General features: G+C 37.7%; 2 protein-coding genes across 3 annotated transcripts; both read right to left on the bottom strand.

Annotated features, from left to right (window-relative positions):
- Window positions 1-807: 807 nt before the first annotated feature.
- Window positions 808-1,766, bottom strand: LOC117505228 (E3 ubiquitin-protein ligase TRIM39-like). Its single transcript, XM_034164820.1, has one exon. It carries the CDS (start codon window positions 1,576-1,578, stop codon window positions 1,006-1,008), a length of 573 nt encoding a protein of 190 aa, XP_034020711.1. The 5' UTR covers window positions 1,579-1,766; the 3' UTR covers window positions 808-1,005.
- LOC117505227 lies at window positions 1,500-9,100 on the bottom strand. Of its 2 annotated transcripts, XR_004559051.1 has the most exons (8): window positions 8,888-9,100; window positions 7,167-7,319; window positions 6,271-6,470; window positions 6,025-6,118; window positions 5,827-5,922; window positions 3,527-3,630; window positions 3,243-3,351; window positions 1,500-1,532 (listed from the first exon to the last, which is right to left on the bottom strand). XR_004559051.1 is itself a non-coding variant. In XM_034164818.1 (6 exons), the coding sequence occupies exons 1-5, from the start codon at window positions 9,087-9,089 to the stop codon at window positions 5,855-5,857; spliced, it is 717 nt and encodes a 238-aa protein (XP_034020709.1). In that variant the 5' UTR covers window positions 9,090-9,100; the 3' UTR covers window positions 3,236-3,630; window positions 5,827-5,854. The 2 variants fall into 2 exon arrangements, 1 of the variants encoding a protein (XP_034020709.1); XM_034164818.1 differs by lacking the exon at window positions 1,500-1,532 and having other exon boundaries at window positions 3,236-3,630.
- Between the last annotated feature and the right edge of the window lie 7,301 nt (window positions 9,101-16,401).

Below are 16,401 nucleotides of genomic sequence, written 5' to 3' on the forward strand. Positions count from 1 at the left end.
ACAGTACAATCATGGTCTTCATATTTTTGTTTTCAAATATTTACAGTTTCAGTATTTCTGATTACCTTCATTCATATAACAAAAAGCCCATAGCACATCATCTGTGAAATCACTCTGTTTATTGTTGATGATTGAAATGTTAAAGGTTATTAACTTAGTATATAAAGATCAAACCCTTGCGGTCAAAGCCCAAACCCCAAAGCCAGTGCTTTAACCCTTCAAGGCCAAGGCATAAGTACAGAGAGGGGGAAGAGCATGGAAATTAATCATACAAGGATAGACATTTATACAAAAAAAAAAAGAATGAATGAAATCTTTATTTCGAACATGTAAAGAAAAAGAAAACAATAAAACACAGTGAAGCAGGTACCAGCACATTGCAGAATTATCTTCACATGTCGAAAAAGTAGTGCGCTGAAAGTAATAAACTTATAAAGCCCACCCCTTCTCCATAACTTAACGTAATTTAACTAAACATTAATTATATTATTTCCTAAATACAGTAATAATAACTTAATGTAAAAAAATTATGTTGTCTTTATATGCAAAATGTGTTGTATTGTGAAAGTTACTTCAAGAACACCAGATGTTTCCAGTTTGTAATATTCTGTATTATACAAGTTAAGTACGTGAATTGTTTGTTTCTCATGATGAAAGACCCTTGGGAAGTGTGTATTTTGCAAGCCATGGCCAGTGCTCATGTTCCATTTGACTAAACCTTTTTCTGGCAAGAATCATGTGAGAGCACAAAGATTTTGCAAGAAAGTTAAAAACAAAAACAAAAAACCTTATCATCAAAGTTTGATTTTGTCTTACAACATCCATCTTCATAAAAAAAAATCATAATATTTTCAGCTAGCCTATTAACAAAAACAGAAAAGGAAGGTTAAAAAAACACCTGTAACCTTTTTAGTGGAGTTGATCAGTTATGATTTTATAGATATAAAGTTTTGTAAACTGACAGAAAGAACACACACACCTTTCTTGAAAGTCATGAATGATATTTCATAATATGATCAATGGCTGGGCATTTTTCCCATTGTTTTTAAGATGTGGGCTGTAATAGGGAAAGAGCTCATTGTTGAACACACACTTTGTAAATGAGTAGATGTGTGATTTTGCATTTATGTCGTAGGACACAAGTCCTTTTTCGTAATCCACAAACACTCCCACCTTCTGAGGCTTGCCTTTCAGTGAAAGATGTACAGGTGGCGTTGTGAGGGCGGCATATTCTTTGTCATTGTAATGCACAGTTACCCAGTAACCATTTTCGGGGTTCAGTGTCAGATTCCCTCTGCGGTTGGCATTGCCTCTTGCCACACCCAGATCCCAGCCGGTCTTGTTGCTGACATCCACCTCCCAGTAGGACTTTGCAGAAGCCAAACTGTTTTGAGCCACAATGCTGCCAAACAGATTAAACCTCCCAGGAGCATCAGGTACCTCCTGGTTCATTCCTTTATCACTCACTTTCTTACCATCAGGAGAAAGAGAAGGGCATGGGTGAGCGGTGGATGGGTCCAGCTTTACGTCCACTGCAGTTAAAATAAAGGTATTGTGTAATGAGAAATAAGACTTCATATGTTGAATGCATCAGTTCACTTCCTACACTAGTCTGTGTGTATACAATGTATGCAATAAACAATTGTATTCATTATTGATAAATTAATCAACTATTGTTAAGAGGCTGTTTTTCAAAGAATCATAAAGATTATAGTGGGGTTCAGCCTGTATCAACTCTTTAATAACTTAACTCAGCTTTAACTTCTTTTTTTCCTTTCTTTTTGTGAACCCCACTATAATCTTTATATGACAGTTTGTAGACATACGAAATATGTGACCCCCAAAAACACAGAATTTGATGTTTTGATCAACTTGAGCACCAGCTGTATTTTATCCCACATTAATTTCAAGTGGCATAGTATTGGGCTTGCTTCATGGATTCATATCATGCATAAGCTAGCTTGGTATGTTAAGAGTGCAGTCCAGAAATGCTTAAAAAATAAGTGTCACTACAGCAAAAAGTAGTGTTTTGCAGCACCCCTTATAGGTGGCCCCTTGATTGCTCGCGAGAATTTAGCAATTTTCCAGAGCTCCTTCCATTACAGATTGACAGCAATGAAAATGAAGATGAGCAGTCATTGGTGCATTGAAATATTTCAACTTCAAAACCAAATTTTTTTTCAAGAAATTCAATTTTGGACCTCAAGAAATTGACCCTTCTAGAAGTCCTAGAAAAACAAAAAACAAACAAAAATTTTGTTTAGGGACTTAGAATTTTAGGATTTTTCTATCTAGACTTTCCACCAAGAAAAAAAAAGTTTCATGGAAATCTGAGAGGGTCATATATCATCCTCTATTAGTAATCTGCCTGAGTCTTAAAAAATCTTAACTCTTAACTACTGAATAATTCAGAGTTTGAAAGTAAGGAATTGTAAACAGACCTTTTTAGCAAACATTCAAAGATACAAAGTCCTTCATTTGATTTTTAACAGTCAGACTAGCCTGACCTCAAATGACCCTGTTCAAATATAGTATAAAAAGAAACAGTAATCATGCTTTCACGGTAGCTGGCCCCAGACTGTGGAATGAGCTACCTCTTGAGTTACGTACTATTCCTGACCTAGCACTTTTTAAATCTAAGTTAGACTTATTTATTTAAACTGGCTTTTAACACTTAGTGGGGAGGTGACATGTTCTGTTATTTTTATGTTCTTTTTTTTTTAATGTGTTGTTTTAAAATTTTATTTTATATGTGTTTTATTTTTGTAAATTTGTTTTTTAATGTTAAGCACTTTGGACACCAGTTGGTGCTGTAAAGCGCTTTATAAATAAATGTTGATTGATTGATTGATTGATTGATATTAAATATTGTGAGATAATTTGAAGTCTGTATCACTCATTCCTAATTACTAGGAAAGTAGGAGTGCTAATCATACTTTGTTGTATTTTGAATTAGTTAGCTATAGTAGTTTGTTTTCTTCCTTGGCATTTGTTGTGTATGTTGAATGCTTTCTTATGATTGCAGTTTTTTAAAAATTGGTCTTTGAATTTGAAACTTGCCTTAAATCATTACCTAAATCTTGAAATAGTATTTTGGCAATATAAACATCTTCCTGGGGAGTTACAGTGAATGAACTGAAAGGGGAGAGATAAAGTGAAATGATAGCCTTTGTGGTCTTTAACCTTTAAGTCAAAGGTTTAGACTTTTCTGTCATTTCAGCAGTTGTAGCCTGTGGGCTTACCTCCAAATTTCCATTTCCGTCCAACTGAATGATGCTTTTTTTGAATTTGTCAGTTTCTTTCAGAATTTTCTGGATCACATCTTTTGCCTCTTTCATTGCTGTCCATCTCCTAACAATAATGACATTAGAGAGTTAGCTTTAGTTATGCAGTTACAGACATTTTTTTGTCCAGCTGTGCATAGAAAACTTAGGGGCAGGTCCTGTAGCTGTTGTACAGGAGAGGGAAAATAAATTCAAACAGTTAAAGATTCAGTGGTCTTCACCATTGGGTGCACAGGACTAACCTTTCCTCCAGTGGTTGTAGGGCTTTCTGCCGAGCATCCTGAACAACATTAATCACGTCTGAGAATATACTGTTGATCTCCAGCCACTCTTGGTCCAGAGTAGCCTACAAATAGTGAACAGAGAATTTGTAAGAATCCAAATCCTATCAACAAATGACTCACACTTTCAGATTTTTAGACTTGCGTTCATGTTCCCCAAACAGTATATATATATATTTTTTTTAATAAAGCTTTTTTTCTAATGTGAATTGTGGTTCCTACTCTGTTGATTTCTTGCATGGCCTGGGTGTTGGGCAGGGTTGTGGAGTCCACCTTTGTTGGAGAGGAGATTGACTTTGACGATACAGTGATCTCTGCTGAATGAATGATGCGCCGATGGCAGCACTTGAAAATTGGCGTGACCTGTCCAAGTGTTTGGGTTTGTGGCTGTCCTGGATCAAGTCTAAAGATCCAGGTTTCTATCACTTCCTAGACTCATCCATCAGCACCATATCCATTTGTATGAATGTTTTTAACTTGCTCAAGATTTACTCATTTTGGAAGTTAAATTCTTGTCTTTGAGAGCATGGCCTATGAAGTTGGTAATCATCAAGAAAGACCTATACTCAACAAAAATATAAACGTAACACTTTTGGTTTTGCTCCCATTTTGTATGAGATGAATTCAAAGATCTAAAACTTTTTCCACATACACAATATCACCATTTCCCTCAAATATTGTTCACAAACCAGTCTAAATCTGTGATAGTGAGCACTTCTCCTTTGCTGAGATAACCCATCCCACCTCACAGGTGTGCCATATCAAGATGCTGATTAGACACCATGATCAGTGCACAGGTGTGCCTTAGACTGTCCACAATAAAAGGCCACTCTGAAAGGTGCAGTTTTGTTTTATTGGGGCGGGGATACCAGTCAGTATCTGGTGTGACCACCATTTGCCTCATGCAGTGCAACACATCTCCTTCGCATAGAGTTGATCAGGTTGTCAATTGTGGCCTGTGGAATGTTGGTCCACTCCTCTTCAATGGCTGTGCGAAGTTGCGACGACGAACTGGAGTCAGGTCGAGACCCCGATGAGGACGACGAGCATGCAGATGAGCTTCCCTGAGACGGTTTCTGACAGTTTGTGCAGAAATTCTTTGGTTATGCAAACCGATTGTTTCAGCAGCTGTCCGAGTGGCTGGTCTCAGACAATCTTGGAGGTGAACATGCTGGATGTGGAGGTCCTGGGCTGGTGTGGTTACACGTGGTCTGCGGTTGTGAGGCTGGTTGGATGTACTGCCAAATTCTCTGAAATGCCTTTGGAGATGGCTTATGGTAGAGAAATGAACATTCAATACATGAGCAAGAGCTCTGGTTGACATTCCTGCTGTCAGCATGCCAATTGCACGCTCCCTCAAATCTTGCGACATCTGTGGCATTGTGCTGTGTGATAAAACTGCACCTTTCAGAGTGGCTGTTTATTGTGGGCAGTCTAAGGCACAAATGTGCACTAATCAGCATCTTGGTATGGCACACCTGTGAGGTGGGATGGATTATCTCAGCAAAGGAGAAGTGCTCACTATCACAGATTTAGCCTGGTTTGTGAACAATATTTGAGGGAAATAGTGATATTGTGTATGTGGAAAAAGTTTTAGATCTTTGAGTTCATCTCATACAAATTGGGAGCAAAACCAAAAGTGTTGCGTTTATATTTTTGTTGAGTGTAATTTCATCATCAAGGTCCTGATGCATGCACTTTCTCTCTCTCTCTATTTTATATGTATATATATACACACACATTTCTGCTTAGAATATAAGCAGTGACCTAAGGTAAGATGTCTTGCCCCCAAGGTCTAATTGGAGAATCTTTGGGTATGGTTGAAATGACTTTGTGTCAAATGAGCAGTTATTTGGAGAGGTTTATCTAAGGTGTAGTAATTATATTGAGGGAGTGTTGGCTACAGCATTTTGGCCATGTGGCATGTTTCCCTGAGTATCCATTGCACAGGTGCTTCAGTGGTGAGGAACCCAACAACTGGAAAGGCCAAAGGGATGCCCACCTAAACCTGGCTGAAACAGATAGATGTCTTATTTGGGTTGCCAAACAGGACCCAGGTCAGTTCCATTGTGTTAATGGATATGGTTATGTGGCATCAACATGCGGTCCCAATCCTGCTCTGATTTTGAGAGACTGTGCTTAAGCAAAAATGTTGTGTTCCACATCAACAGCATAATAATATATAATTGTGTTGCATTGTAGCTCTGTTATGCGTTTTGTACATTTATTTGGCACACCACTCTGACAGGATCAAAGTTCACCTTGTAGGCTTTCACATTTGATCGAAGTTCAGCCACCTTTTCTTCCCTTGTTTGAATTCTCTGCTGTAAGTCGGCTCTCATTTTGCCTCGTTGTATCTTGAATATAGATAAAGAAATTAATTATGAAAGTTTTTAATTTTATGTGCAAAGAAATGGAGTGATATAGTGTTTGGTGTACACAGACTTGCTATTTGTTACCTTTTATTAATTCTTGATCATCCTCAGGTTTCTGATAGGTTGGTGCTGTTGTCTGAGGCATGATTGTTGGAAGTTGCCAGTCTGTTTGCTCCACCTGAAAGATGAAAACTACTGAAAACACTTAAGACCCACTTAATGTGCTTCATAATTTGTCATGTTGGTGTAAATAAAATTTGGTATAATTAGCTACTGTTTCAACATGGTGCACGTTCCAGAAACATGGTGGAAAATATTAAGATTTTATACCTTCTGGAAAATTGAGGAGCAATCAAGTAACTGTGTGTTAGTAAGAAGTAGCTCATAAGAGGACACTTTGGGCCCTGCAGCAGGATGCTCAGAAAAATCACAAATCTGCTTGTGCTGCCCACCAGCTGAGAAATCAAGTGTCCTGCGAACTTTGTCCGAGTTGATGGATGCTTGGAAGGAGTGCTGTGGTGTTTCAGATGCTGTTCAGAAAGAGGATGGAAGGATATTTTTCACCATTGATTCCTGTTTTTATGAAATTAAAAAGTATATGGTTTAATAATCTTCATGCACTGTCGTCAGTTAGATAGAGATCAAACAGGTAGATAACCAGTCATAGTTGCAAACATGCATCAACATGCAAAATTGGTAACTGGCTGGCAACTACATATCATGAGATAAATGTTAAGAGTGATAGGTTGCTGGTCAAAATGATCAAAGTTCTTAAATCAGAATACCTTTGAAAACAAATACAAGCTAAATAATTTTGCATGATTAGAATATTTAATAAAATGCCCCAAATCTTTAAGTGACAAAAACAAAATGCTTTCATGTAGTGAAAAAAAAAAATAAAAAAAAAATCCAGAAGTAAAATGTGGGCTGGATCATTGGTTTGATGAACTGACCAGATACTAGACAGATGGCTATCTGTAGTTTAATATTCTTTTGAATGTGTGATATAATGTCTTGAACTTTTTTGAAAACTTGGTTTGTAATTTCACAAAAACTAGTAGGACTGATAGGTCAGTGTACTCTGTGAAAATAAATTAGGGGTGAAAGGGGTTACAAAACTCACAATTCAGACTATCTGTAGAGATCAACTATGGTCCGTTACAGCAATAGGCCTACTGTCAATACAAAGCAAAATTGCACTCACACACCCATTATGCATCACTCACAAGCTTTGGTAGAGTTATACACATCCGGCAACTGTTGACTTCCAGGAATTCTTATTCCTTTGGGTGTGCATCCCATTATCCCTTGGTGGGTCCTCAGGCCATGGTAAGTAGTCAACTTGGACCAGCCACAGTGGCAAACCTGGAGGCTCATATCTATATTTAAAACAAAGAAGGTGAGATATCATTATAATGGTTTGAGTGTTTGCATTGGATGGAAAAAGCGGGCCATTTCTGATTCAACATATAATTGTTCCTTAGATTTTTAGTTATTATTATTAAAAGATGATTTCTGAGTCTTCTGATTTCAGATGGGATTTGATGAAGGCACTAACAAAGGACACTGAAGCCAAAACGAAACAAGAAATCTGGACTTGCCTTGACTTTCTGGGACATCGTTTAACTGTCGTCCATCTTCGTTCCTGTAGCTGGCGCTTTGTCAGAATTTTCAAACTGTTGAAAAATGTGAACGATTCCTGACGACAACCTCAATTCGTCCGTATTTTGCTTTCTGTCTTGACGGTTCCTCATCGTTTGCATAGTTCCTGTACCGTCAGCGTTCTGTCTGATTGTCGTCCAAACTTCCTCTAATCTCCCAGGTCAACCATCTTGCACGAACATTGACGATATCTGAACGGACCAATAACTAAAGATCTGACAAGCTGAACGAGACTCGTCCATGTGTGGGATGAAAAGCAACATTTTCATACAGAAACAATAGCGGCAAGAATGTTTAATCAACTACTTTAACTATTTACGCATGTTGCAGCCATCTCTGGCTGCAACGTGCGTATGTGCACACATGTTGTAGTGAAGACAAACCTGTTGTCAGGACAACGCAGGAGGCTGTGGCGACCACAGACTCGCTGCAGAAATGATCACAGCGTCAAGTTTGCCGTTCGCTTCGTTTTTCTTTTGTTAGTTTTGGTTTCGTTTCGGTCTTTAACGCGCTCTGCACTCGCAGGCTTTTCGGTGATGGGAGAAGTGCTGGCTCATTTGTCCACTTTTTCTTGAGGGTTTGTGGCTTTGTGACTTTTTTCCTTCGTTCAGCTAACGCCGTGTGACTGGGCCCTTAGAGAAAATGTTTGCTGACACTGGGAACTTGAGTGTTCTGTATGAGTCGGGTTGCCATGATAACAGAAATTTAGTCAATACCAGTGAATTTATATGAATCTCTACCAAATTCGATACAGTGGCTAAAAATAAATAAAGAGGTCAGAGGTCAAACAGAGGTGTTGTTTAGATAACAAAAATATGTAGAATGTAAAGTTTAATTAAGCATGCACAAATGGTATTTAGTAAATGCGTGCAATAAAATAGTCTGCTAGATGAAGAAAAAGCTACAGGAGTTAATTTAAAACTGCAAGTGCTAGTTGATCTGGAGTTGTAATAATAAGTATGACATTATTTGCTGAAGGCAAAAGAAAAATTTTGTTGTGGTATTATGCTACAAATTCTTTGACCAATAGATGTCAGGATGATGATGAGTTGCTGCTGCTACACCTAACGGGAGTAACCGGAAGAGGAAGCTTTCAGTGAAGCGTGAGAGTTATAAGACCACACTTAAACGACATTTTGATCTCATCTCTAACAGCTCTGTGACCGTTTTCCCCTTTGGTCAACTTTCATGTTTATTACCAATGATAGTGTTGCATCATGGCTAGCTATCGTTAAACCACTACTGTGAATACAAAGCAAGATCACACACATTATGCACCACTCACCAGCGTTGATAGAGTTATACACATCTGGCCACAATGTGACTGGGATGTATGAATTTTTAGGAAGGTAATTGTCAAAAGTTAACTGTTGACTCTCAGGAATCCTTATTCCTTTGGATGTGCATCCCATTTTCCCCTGGTGGGTCCTCAGGCCGTGGTAAGTGGTCCTTTTGGACCAGCCGCAGTGGCAAACCTGGAGGCTCATATCTGTACAAGACAAAGTTTGTTTAAATTAAAAAGGATTTGATGCGTTAAATTATAGTGCTACAGATTGTGTGTGTGTGTGTGTGTGTGTGTGTGTGTGTGTGTGAGAGAGAGAGAATACGAGGTCTGTGATAAAACTAATGTACCTTTTTATTTTTTTTCCAAAACTATATGGATTTGAATCACGTGCGATTACATCTGACAACCTTGAACCCTCGTGCGCATGCGTGAGTTTTTTCACGCCTGTCGGTTACGTCATTCGCCTGTGGGCTGGCTTTGAGTGAGGAGTGGTCTACCCCTCCCGTCGGAATCTCTTTGTCTGACAACTTCCTGAGAGACTGGCGCTCTTGATCAAAATTTTTTCAAAAACTGAGGCACATCGAAGTGGACACCATTCGAGAAATTCAGCTGGTTTTCTGTGAAAATTTTAATGGCTGATGAGAGATTATGGACTGTTGCTGTCGCTTTAAGGACTGCCCATGGAGCGGGACGTCGCGACGCGCCCTGAGCCGCCGCTGTCTGTCTGTTTCAAGCTGAAAGCTTCCAAATTTATTAATGAAAGACGTGCGGACCCGTCCGCACTTTCTTTCATTACAAAATCTCCTTTAACAGTGGAATGTCCGGATAAACTGCTGATCCCGACCTCTTCTGAAAGTTCTCTGTTCTGTCACGATGTCCTGGGTCAACAGAGGCTTAAATTTGGAAGCTTTCAGCTTGAAACAGACAGACAGCGGCGGCTCAGGGCGCGTCGCGACGTCCCGCTCCGTGGGCAGTCCTTAAAGCGACAGCAACAGTCCATAATCTCTCATTAGCCGTTAAAATTTTCACAGAAAACCAGCTGAATTTCTCGAATGGTGTCCACTTCGATGTGCCTCACAGTTTTGAAAAAAGTTTGATCAAGCAAAGCGTCAGTCTCTCAGGAAGTTCTCAGACAAAGAGATTCCGATGGGAGGGGTGGACCACTCCTCACTCAAAGCCAGCCCACAGGCAAATGACGTAACCGACAGGCGTGAAAAAACTCTTGCATGCCCACGAGGGTTCAAGCTTGTCTGATGTTATCGCACGTGATTCAAATCCATATACTTTTTGAAAAAAATAAAAAGGTCCGATACTTTTCTAACAGACCTCGTATATGAGGCATGTGTTTTGAATGTCTGCTTTGGATGGAAAAAGTGCTGCAGAAATACAGTTCATTTACATTCAAAATTCATATGGAATATACTTATTCTGTAGATTATTTTGTAAAAGCTTAATTTGTGTGTTTGTGAAGCATCTGTTTTCAAAATGGGACTTGATGGAGAAAAGCTTTGTGACCCTGGGAAGTTTGTGTTTTCCTTACGAGTCAGTAAAATACTCTTTGGTTTGTATACAAATGTGAACATGTTGATTTTCTTTGCTTTTTTAATTTTACAGAGAATATTTGTGTCAAAAGCCTTTAACAGAATTGATCTGAGTTTATATCGTTTTCCCCAACTTGGGCTTAGTAAATCATGGCTCACTTAAAACAAATCTTTTCTGTGAACATGTACTTTTATTGTTAAAGCACTCCCTTCACATCATAATGAATGTACACCTGCACTTATAATAACAAAACATAATACTTTTAAAAAAAGGAAGGAAAAGAACCACTTGAAATCCAAAAATACTTTTAATTTAAAATAATTTTAGAATTGAAGCAAAGCTATCTTTAAAATGACTGACTTTGCCTAAACATATTTTTATTTTGAATAAATTGCTGTAATTTTCAGAGTCCCAGAGGAAAAGTTGAACTTTTCAGCTTAAGCTTTTCTTTGAATAAACATAACCTTTGACCTGCATTTGGCACCATGGTGTACAAATTGCACAGAGCAGTGTTTATACTAGTTTGTACAAAATTGAAATAAAATGGTGATCATCTCCCTCTAGCGGTACAGTGTGAAAATGGCACCAGAATGAAAACGCTTTTTCGTATAGTGGAATTTAAAGTCCAGAAGTAAAATGTCAGTTATTCATTATTTGAGGAACTGACCAGGACTCTGTACAGATGGCTATCTGTAAATATTTGTTCGTGCAGACAAGCTAATTTCTTCTGAAAGCACACACACAAATTGTTTTCTTTTGATCAAAGATCGGAGTGGCATGATACGAAACAAATAAAATATCAGATTGATTTTGGATTTAGAAAATGATCATAAATACTTATCACATATAAAGCAAATCTAATAAAAGTATTTAAAACTAAAAACATAATAACCGGCATTATAGGAGGCTTTAATTTTTACATTTTCAGTAGCACACTCCAGAAACAAATGTATTTAATAGCAGTTTTAAACAAAGTGTATAATAACATGGAGTACAAAATATTACTAAAAATTATTTCAGAGAAGGTTTAAATTTCATTCTTTCATGAATAATTTCAAACTGTAATTTCTTAGTTCAGTCCCGTATCTTTGCATTTATTGTACCGATTAATGGAGATAGTGAGTTGCAATAAAATCCCATTTAGATAAAATGTTCCACAGCCTACCTGGACTCTGGAAGTCGATGCTTCTGTTTGTGTGATGATGTTTTCATTTCCTGTCCTCCTTGGTTTGCCGAGAGGCTCTGTCTCAACACTCACTTTCAGTTTTGTTTCAGCTCACACACTGTGGCCTTTTCCTTTAACTACAAATCAGTTATGAAAATGCATAAGTTCTGTTTTCCTGGCATCACAAGAAAATTACAACACTATGTGAGAAACAGAAGTGTTGTGCTCATCTGATCTCAATTTATTGCATGAACTTGGGAAAACAATGGAGCTGTGTGAACAAGTTGTGCGTGTGATGAAAGTATTTTGACTCATGGCTGCTCTCAGTTTCCATAAAATTGTGTTCCATGTATAGTACAAAATTCACAGTTAAGATACTTGGAAAAAAAACATGTCACTTTAAAATTCAGGTGAAACCTTTAATTCATTTGATGTATTTATTTTGACTTGTTTGTACCAACATCTTTTGACATAAATATTTGTAATCTAGCCTACATTTTTTTTTTCTTCATGTCATACATTTTGACATTGAACCCCCCCTCTGTATATCACAGCATACTGGAAATGAAAAGGCACAGTGACTACTCAGTCGGTGTAGCATGACAGCTTTAATTACGTCTCCCAGGGATGTAATAAAATCATGGGTATTTGTTTGTCTGCCTGCCTGTTAGCAGGATTACGTCAAAACTACAACACGGATTTTGATGAAATTTTCAACAGAGATACATATTATACCATGGAAGACTCCGTTAAATTTTGGAGGTGATCTGGATCAAGATTTCCCTTTATATAGGCTTTGAAGGATTACTTCAAAACTACTTCATGGATTCTCACCAAATTTGCACCACAGATAGATAATAGGGCATGGAAGACTCCACTAAATTTTGGAGGTGATCCGGATTGGCGGACATCATAAATCTCTGATTGTGCTTGTTTCCTGACTATTTCATTGTCCCATGAGCTTATATTCAGTATTTGCTTTTAACTTTTGTTTGGAATGTAAAATAACATTTGAAAATAAAATAAAATAAAAATAAACTTGGGATTTCCCTAACCCTGTATTTTTTCTATGGATAATATAAACCATATAAACTCTAAATCTGCAAAGTCTGGAACTGAAATATGAACTCTGTGTATTACATTTTTCCATATATGCCGTTTTAAAAATGTAAACTTACTCACTTTTCAAACTTCTATGTGTCAAATAAAAACCTCTCATCTGGCCTGAATCTTATACTGCACAATGTGGTGTCATGCTCTGCCCCGTGCCGAGTTTATGTCATAGTTTGGTCCCTTGTTTTACTTTTATCATATATTGAATTACCTGTTTATTTTACTTTTGCCACACATGAGTTCCATTCTGGTTTAGTCTTAGCCTTTATTTTCTTGTTTAGCTCTTTTCAGTTCTTACATTTGTTTCATGGTTTAATTCGTTGTTCCTTCATGTTGGGTTTTCTTTATTATATTTCTAATTTATTAGGACTTGGGTTTTGTTCATCTTTGGTTTTGGAATTTTATTTTGATCACTGTGGTTAGGTTCATTATCTTGTCAGGTCCTGTTCACTGCATTTGTCTCACTGCATTAGCTTCCTTCCTCTTCATCTTCCTCTTCAACAGTAGTGAAATGATTATGATTGTGAAAGTAACTACAAAAACATGATTTTTGCAACATATGGCCATTGGGTATTGCGACGACCTGGCGTCTGTCCATCTGTTTGTCTGTCTGTGTACAGTGTAAATCCAGTTCTATTATTGTCACAGTCTTCAAATTCACAGGGAACATTCTTGGGACACAGACCTTGGGCATGTTCGAAGATGGCTAACCTTGAGCTATTTTAAGAGGTATTTTATGATGTTAAAATGTCGCATTCTGTACCTAATTTTATGGCATGTTCTCACGGACCTTAGCGCACGAATGTGATGAAGTCGCTTCCTGCTATCACTAGGTGCTAACTTTGCTTCATTTTTTTTGGCTACAAATAACACCTTTTTCATATATTATGTAAACCTGGCAGGAAATAAACACTTCTAAAACTGAAAACGCTGTTTTGAGAACATAATAATACCTCTGTAGTGATTTTAAAAGACAGCAGATGTTAGCGTTCAGTTTAATTTTTTGAGTGGCGGGGGTGACAGCCAGTCAGAGTAGACCTGCACCGTGATGGCACAGTCTGGTTGTTAGCTGCAAACTCAGTTTTGTGTGTAAATATATGTCATAAATTATGTAAAAATGAGTGGGAAATAAACACTTCCAAAACTGAAAACTCTGGTTTTAGAACCTAATAATACCTCTGAAGTGATTTCAAAGACATTTAGCAGACGTTAGCATTCAGTTTAGTTTTTGAGTGGCATTGTTGTTGTCGTCATCGTTGGTAAGCAACATGACAACATTATGAAATTCCAAGGTGTTCCGAGCCTCATTTCACAAAATGTCTTAATCCTAAAATAATCATGTTCTTGTTATGAGTTGATGGGCTTAGACAGTCTTACACTTTTAAGTGTGGTGGGAAAGTGAACCATGATTTATGACACCCAGACAGTTTAATTTGAATAGTTTAATAATGATCAAAGTAGGATCATCAACAAAAATGACATCTGAACTCATAAAAAAGTAAATGCACATCCATAAAATAAAACAAAAAACAAGTAACATCAGATAATTGAAACAAACCATCACAGGAGAGTGCAGAACAAACTCTGAGCAAGGTAGAAACAGTCTTTCCTTGAAAATTTGAAACTGAGCTTTGCAAAGTACCTCAGCAGTTCCGCAGTGCATTTGGAACTAGAGCACAGTGCTCGTAGAGCGCACACCTCCACCAAAACTAGTTTCCAATTGTACAAATTACCTCGGAAAAAATTTTTCAAGGTCAAAGTCCTGTTAGAAGTGGCTTTTCATAAGCTAAATTATGTGATCAAATGTCAGGAGTATGTATTTAGTTCATGCACTTGAATTGGTATATTTTGTCATGTCAGGTTTTTTTTTTTTTTTTTTCCTCAACTTTTTCGGTTTCTGAATTAGTTTTCAAAGAACATTGCTTATCTCTGCTATGCACAATTTGTCATTGCTTTTGTCACTTGGTTTCCGACTGATAACTGGAAGACAGACAAAAAGTTTGATTCGGATCAGATCTGGTGTCGCCGACCGTCATTCTGGAGCATCAGCAGCGATTCATCGGTTACCACCTCGTTTCTGCTTAAAACTGCACTCCAGCCATCATCTATCTCAGTGACTGATATCTGAAGCTTTTGTACAACAATCATTTCCATATAAATTCAGCATTATTTCATCATAAAAGATGGGGGAGCGATCAGAGCGCCACAGCAGCACGTCTGCGCCTGATGTGCTGCTGCTCCGCCTTCGTCATTTCGGAGCGTCAGTAGCAAAACAGCCTCGTTTCTGCTTAAAACTGACTTTAGAATGATTTAAAAGGATTTCCTTTGTCATCTGATGGTGAATAATCACATTAGTCCCTTTGATCGCTTTGGGTGTAGAGTCTGAGATGCATGCGTAGTGAAGACAGGACAGACCAATTTCTAGAGAGGACCATTTGGTTGCCGACACCGGATCAAACTTTGTCAGGTCATAGTGAGTGCCAGTCTGCACTTCACTTTCAAATATGAGAATGATTGAGGCATGTTTGATTAAGATATAATATACATAAATATACATTAAATGGGGTTTCAATATCAGACTCAGACTCACTTTTATTGTCACTCGACCCTTACAGGCAGAATGAAATGCAGTTGGTGTAGTTAACTGGGACAATTTTTTGTTTTTTTAATATTAAATTTAAATGGCCACAAAGTCTGTAATCCGGATCAGATCCGGATCAAACTTTGTCAGTGGATTAAGGATACCATCCTACATAAAGCTCTAAAATATGAAAGAAATTCAGTTATTTTTGATAGTTATGAATTTTTGAAAATTCATTCAATGTTAAAGGATAGGGATTTTTCCTGACATTGACCTTGGACCTATGACCTTGAAAAATGAATCAGTTCTTGCCTATCAGGATTTCATAACGATATATGAAAAATTGTGGGTTACAGGCTGTTCACACAAAACATAACCTCCGTCCAACTTTGTTGGTGGAGGTAAAAAGGTTACGTACTGAGTACTAGATACGGTGGTTAATGGCAGATGTCAGGCTTACGTATAGTGCATTTAATTGACCACTACTTTTTCAGAATTTTCCTTCAATTTAATGCCAAACCATTCACACTATAACCTGTCTGATATCTGTTTCAGTATTTATTTTTATGGTTTTGATGTTTTTGTTTCATAGATAGGATTTATTCTGTAGATTTCCACTGCAGTTGGTGTACAGTACCCTCTCACTTGAACAGTGGTTACTTATTTTCAAGAATGAAAATTCTCCAATTTAGTTTCAGTTTCTTTATCAGAGAACAAAGGATTTTCAGTTTCCAGTGTATTCTCTTCCTACACTAGCCTAGTAAACTAGACCCATTCACTTTAAAAATATATTTGTGTTGCAGAGTTTGAGAATTACTCTGACAATGCCAGGCTAGTCCTACACAGCTCCAGAAACAAAGGGGGCACCCATGACATACATAAAGTACTTAAGATTGAAAAAGTAATCCTGGTCCGGAGGCTCACTAGTCCCGGTGCTTATCCCTGGGTTCCAGAGTGTGAAGTTATGCAGTTCTTCCAGATCGGCTCATACTCATTCACAGCTGGATGGGATGAGAAATGCAAATAAATTGTTGTCCAAGGCCACGGACAAGTAGTGTGAGATTCAAATCCAGGACTACATGTGGGGAGTCTAATTTCTATCCTACTGAGCTA

Source organism: Thalassophryne amazonica, chromosome 23, assembly GCF_902500255.1.
Source record: "Thalassophryne amazonica chromosome 23, fThaAma1.1, whole genome shotgun sequence".
In the NCBI taxonomy this organism is placed as follows: domain Eukaryota; kingdom Metazoa; phylum Chordata; class Actinopteri; order Batrachoidiformes; family Batrachoididae; genus Thalassophryne; species Thalassophryne amazonica.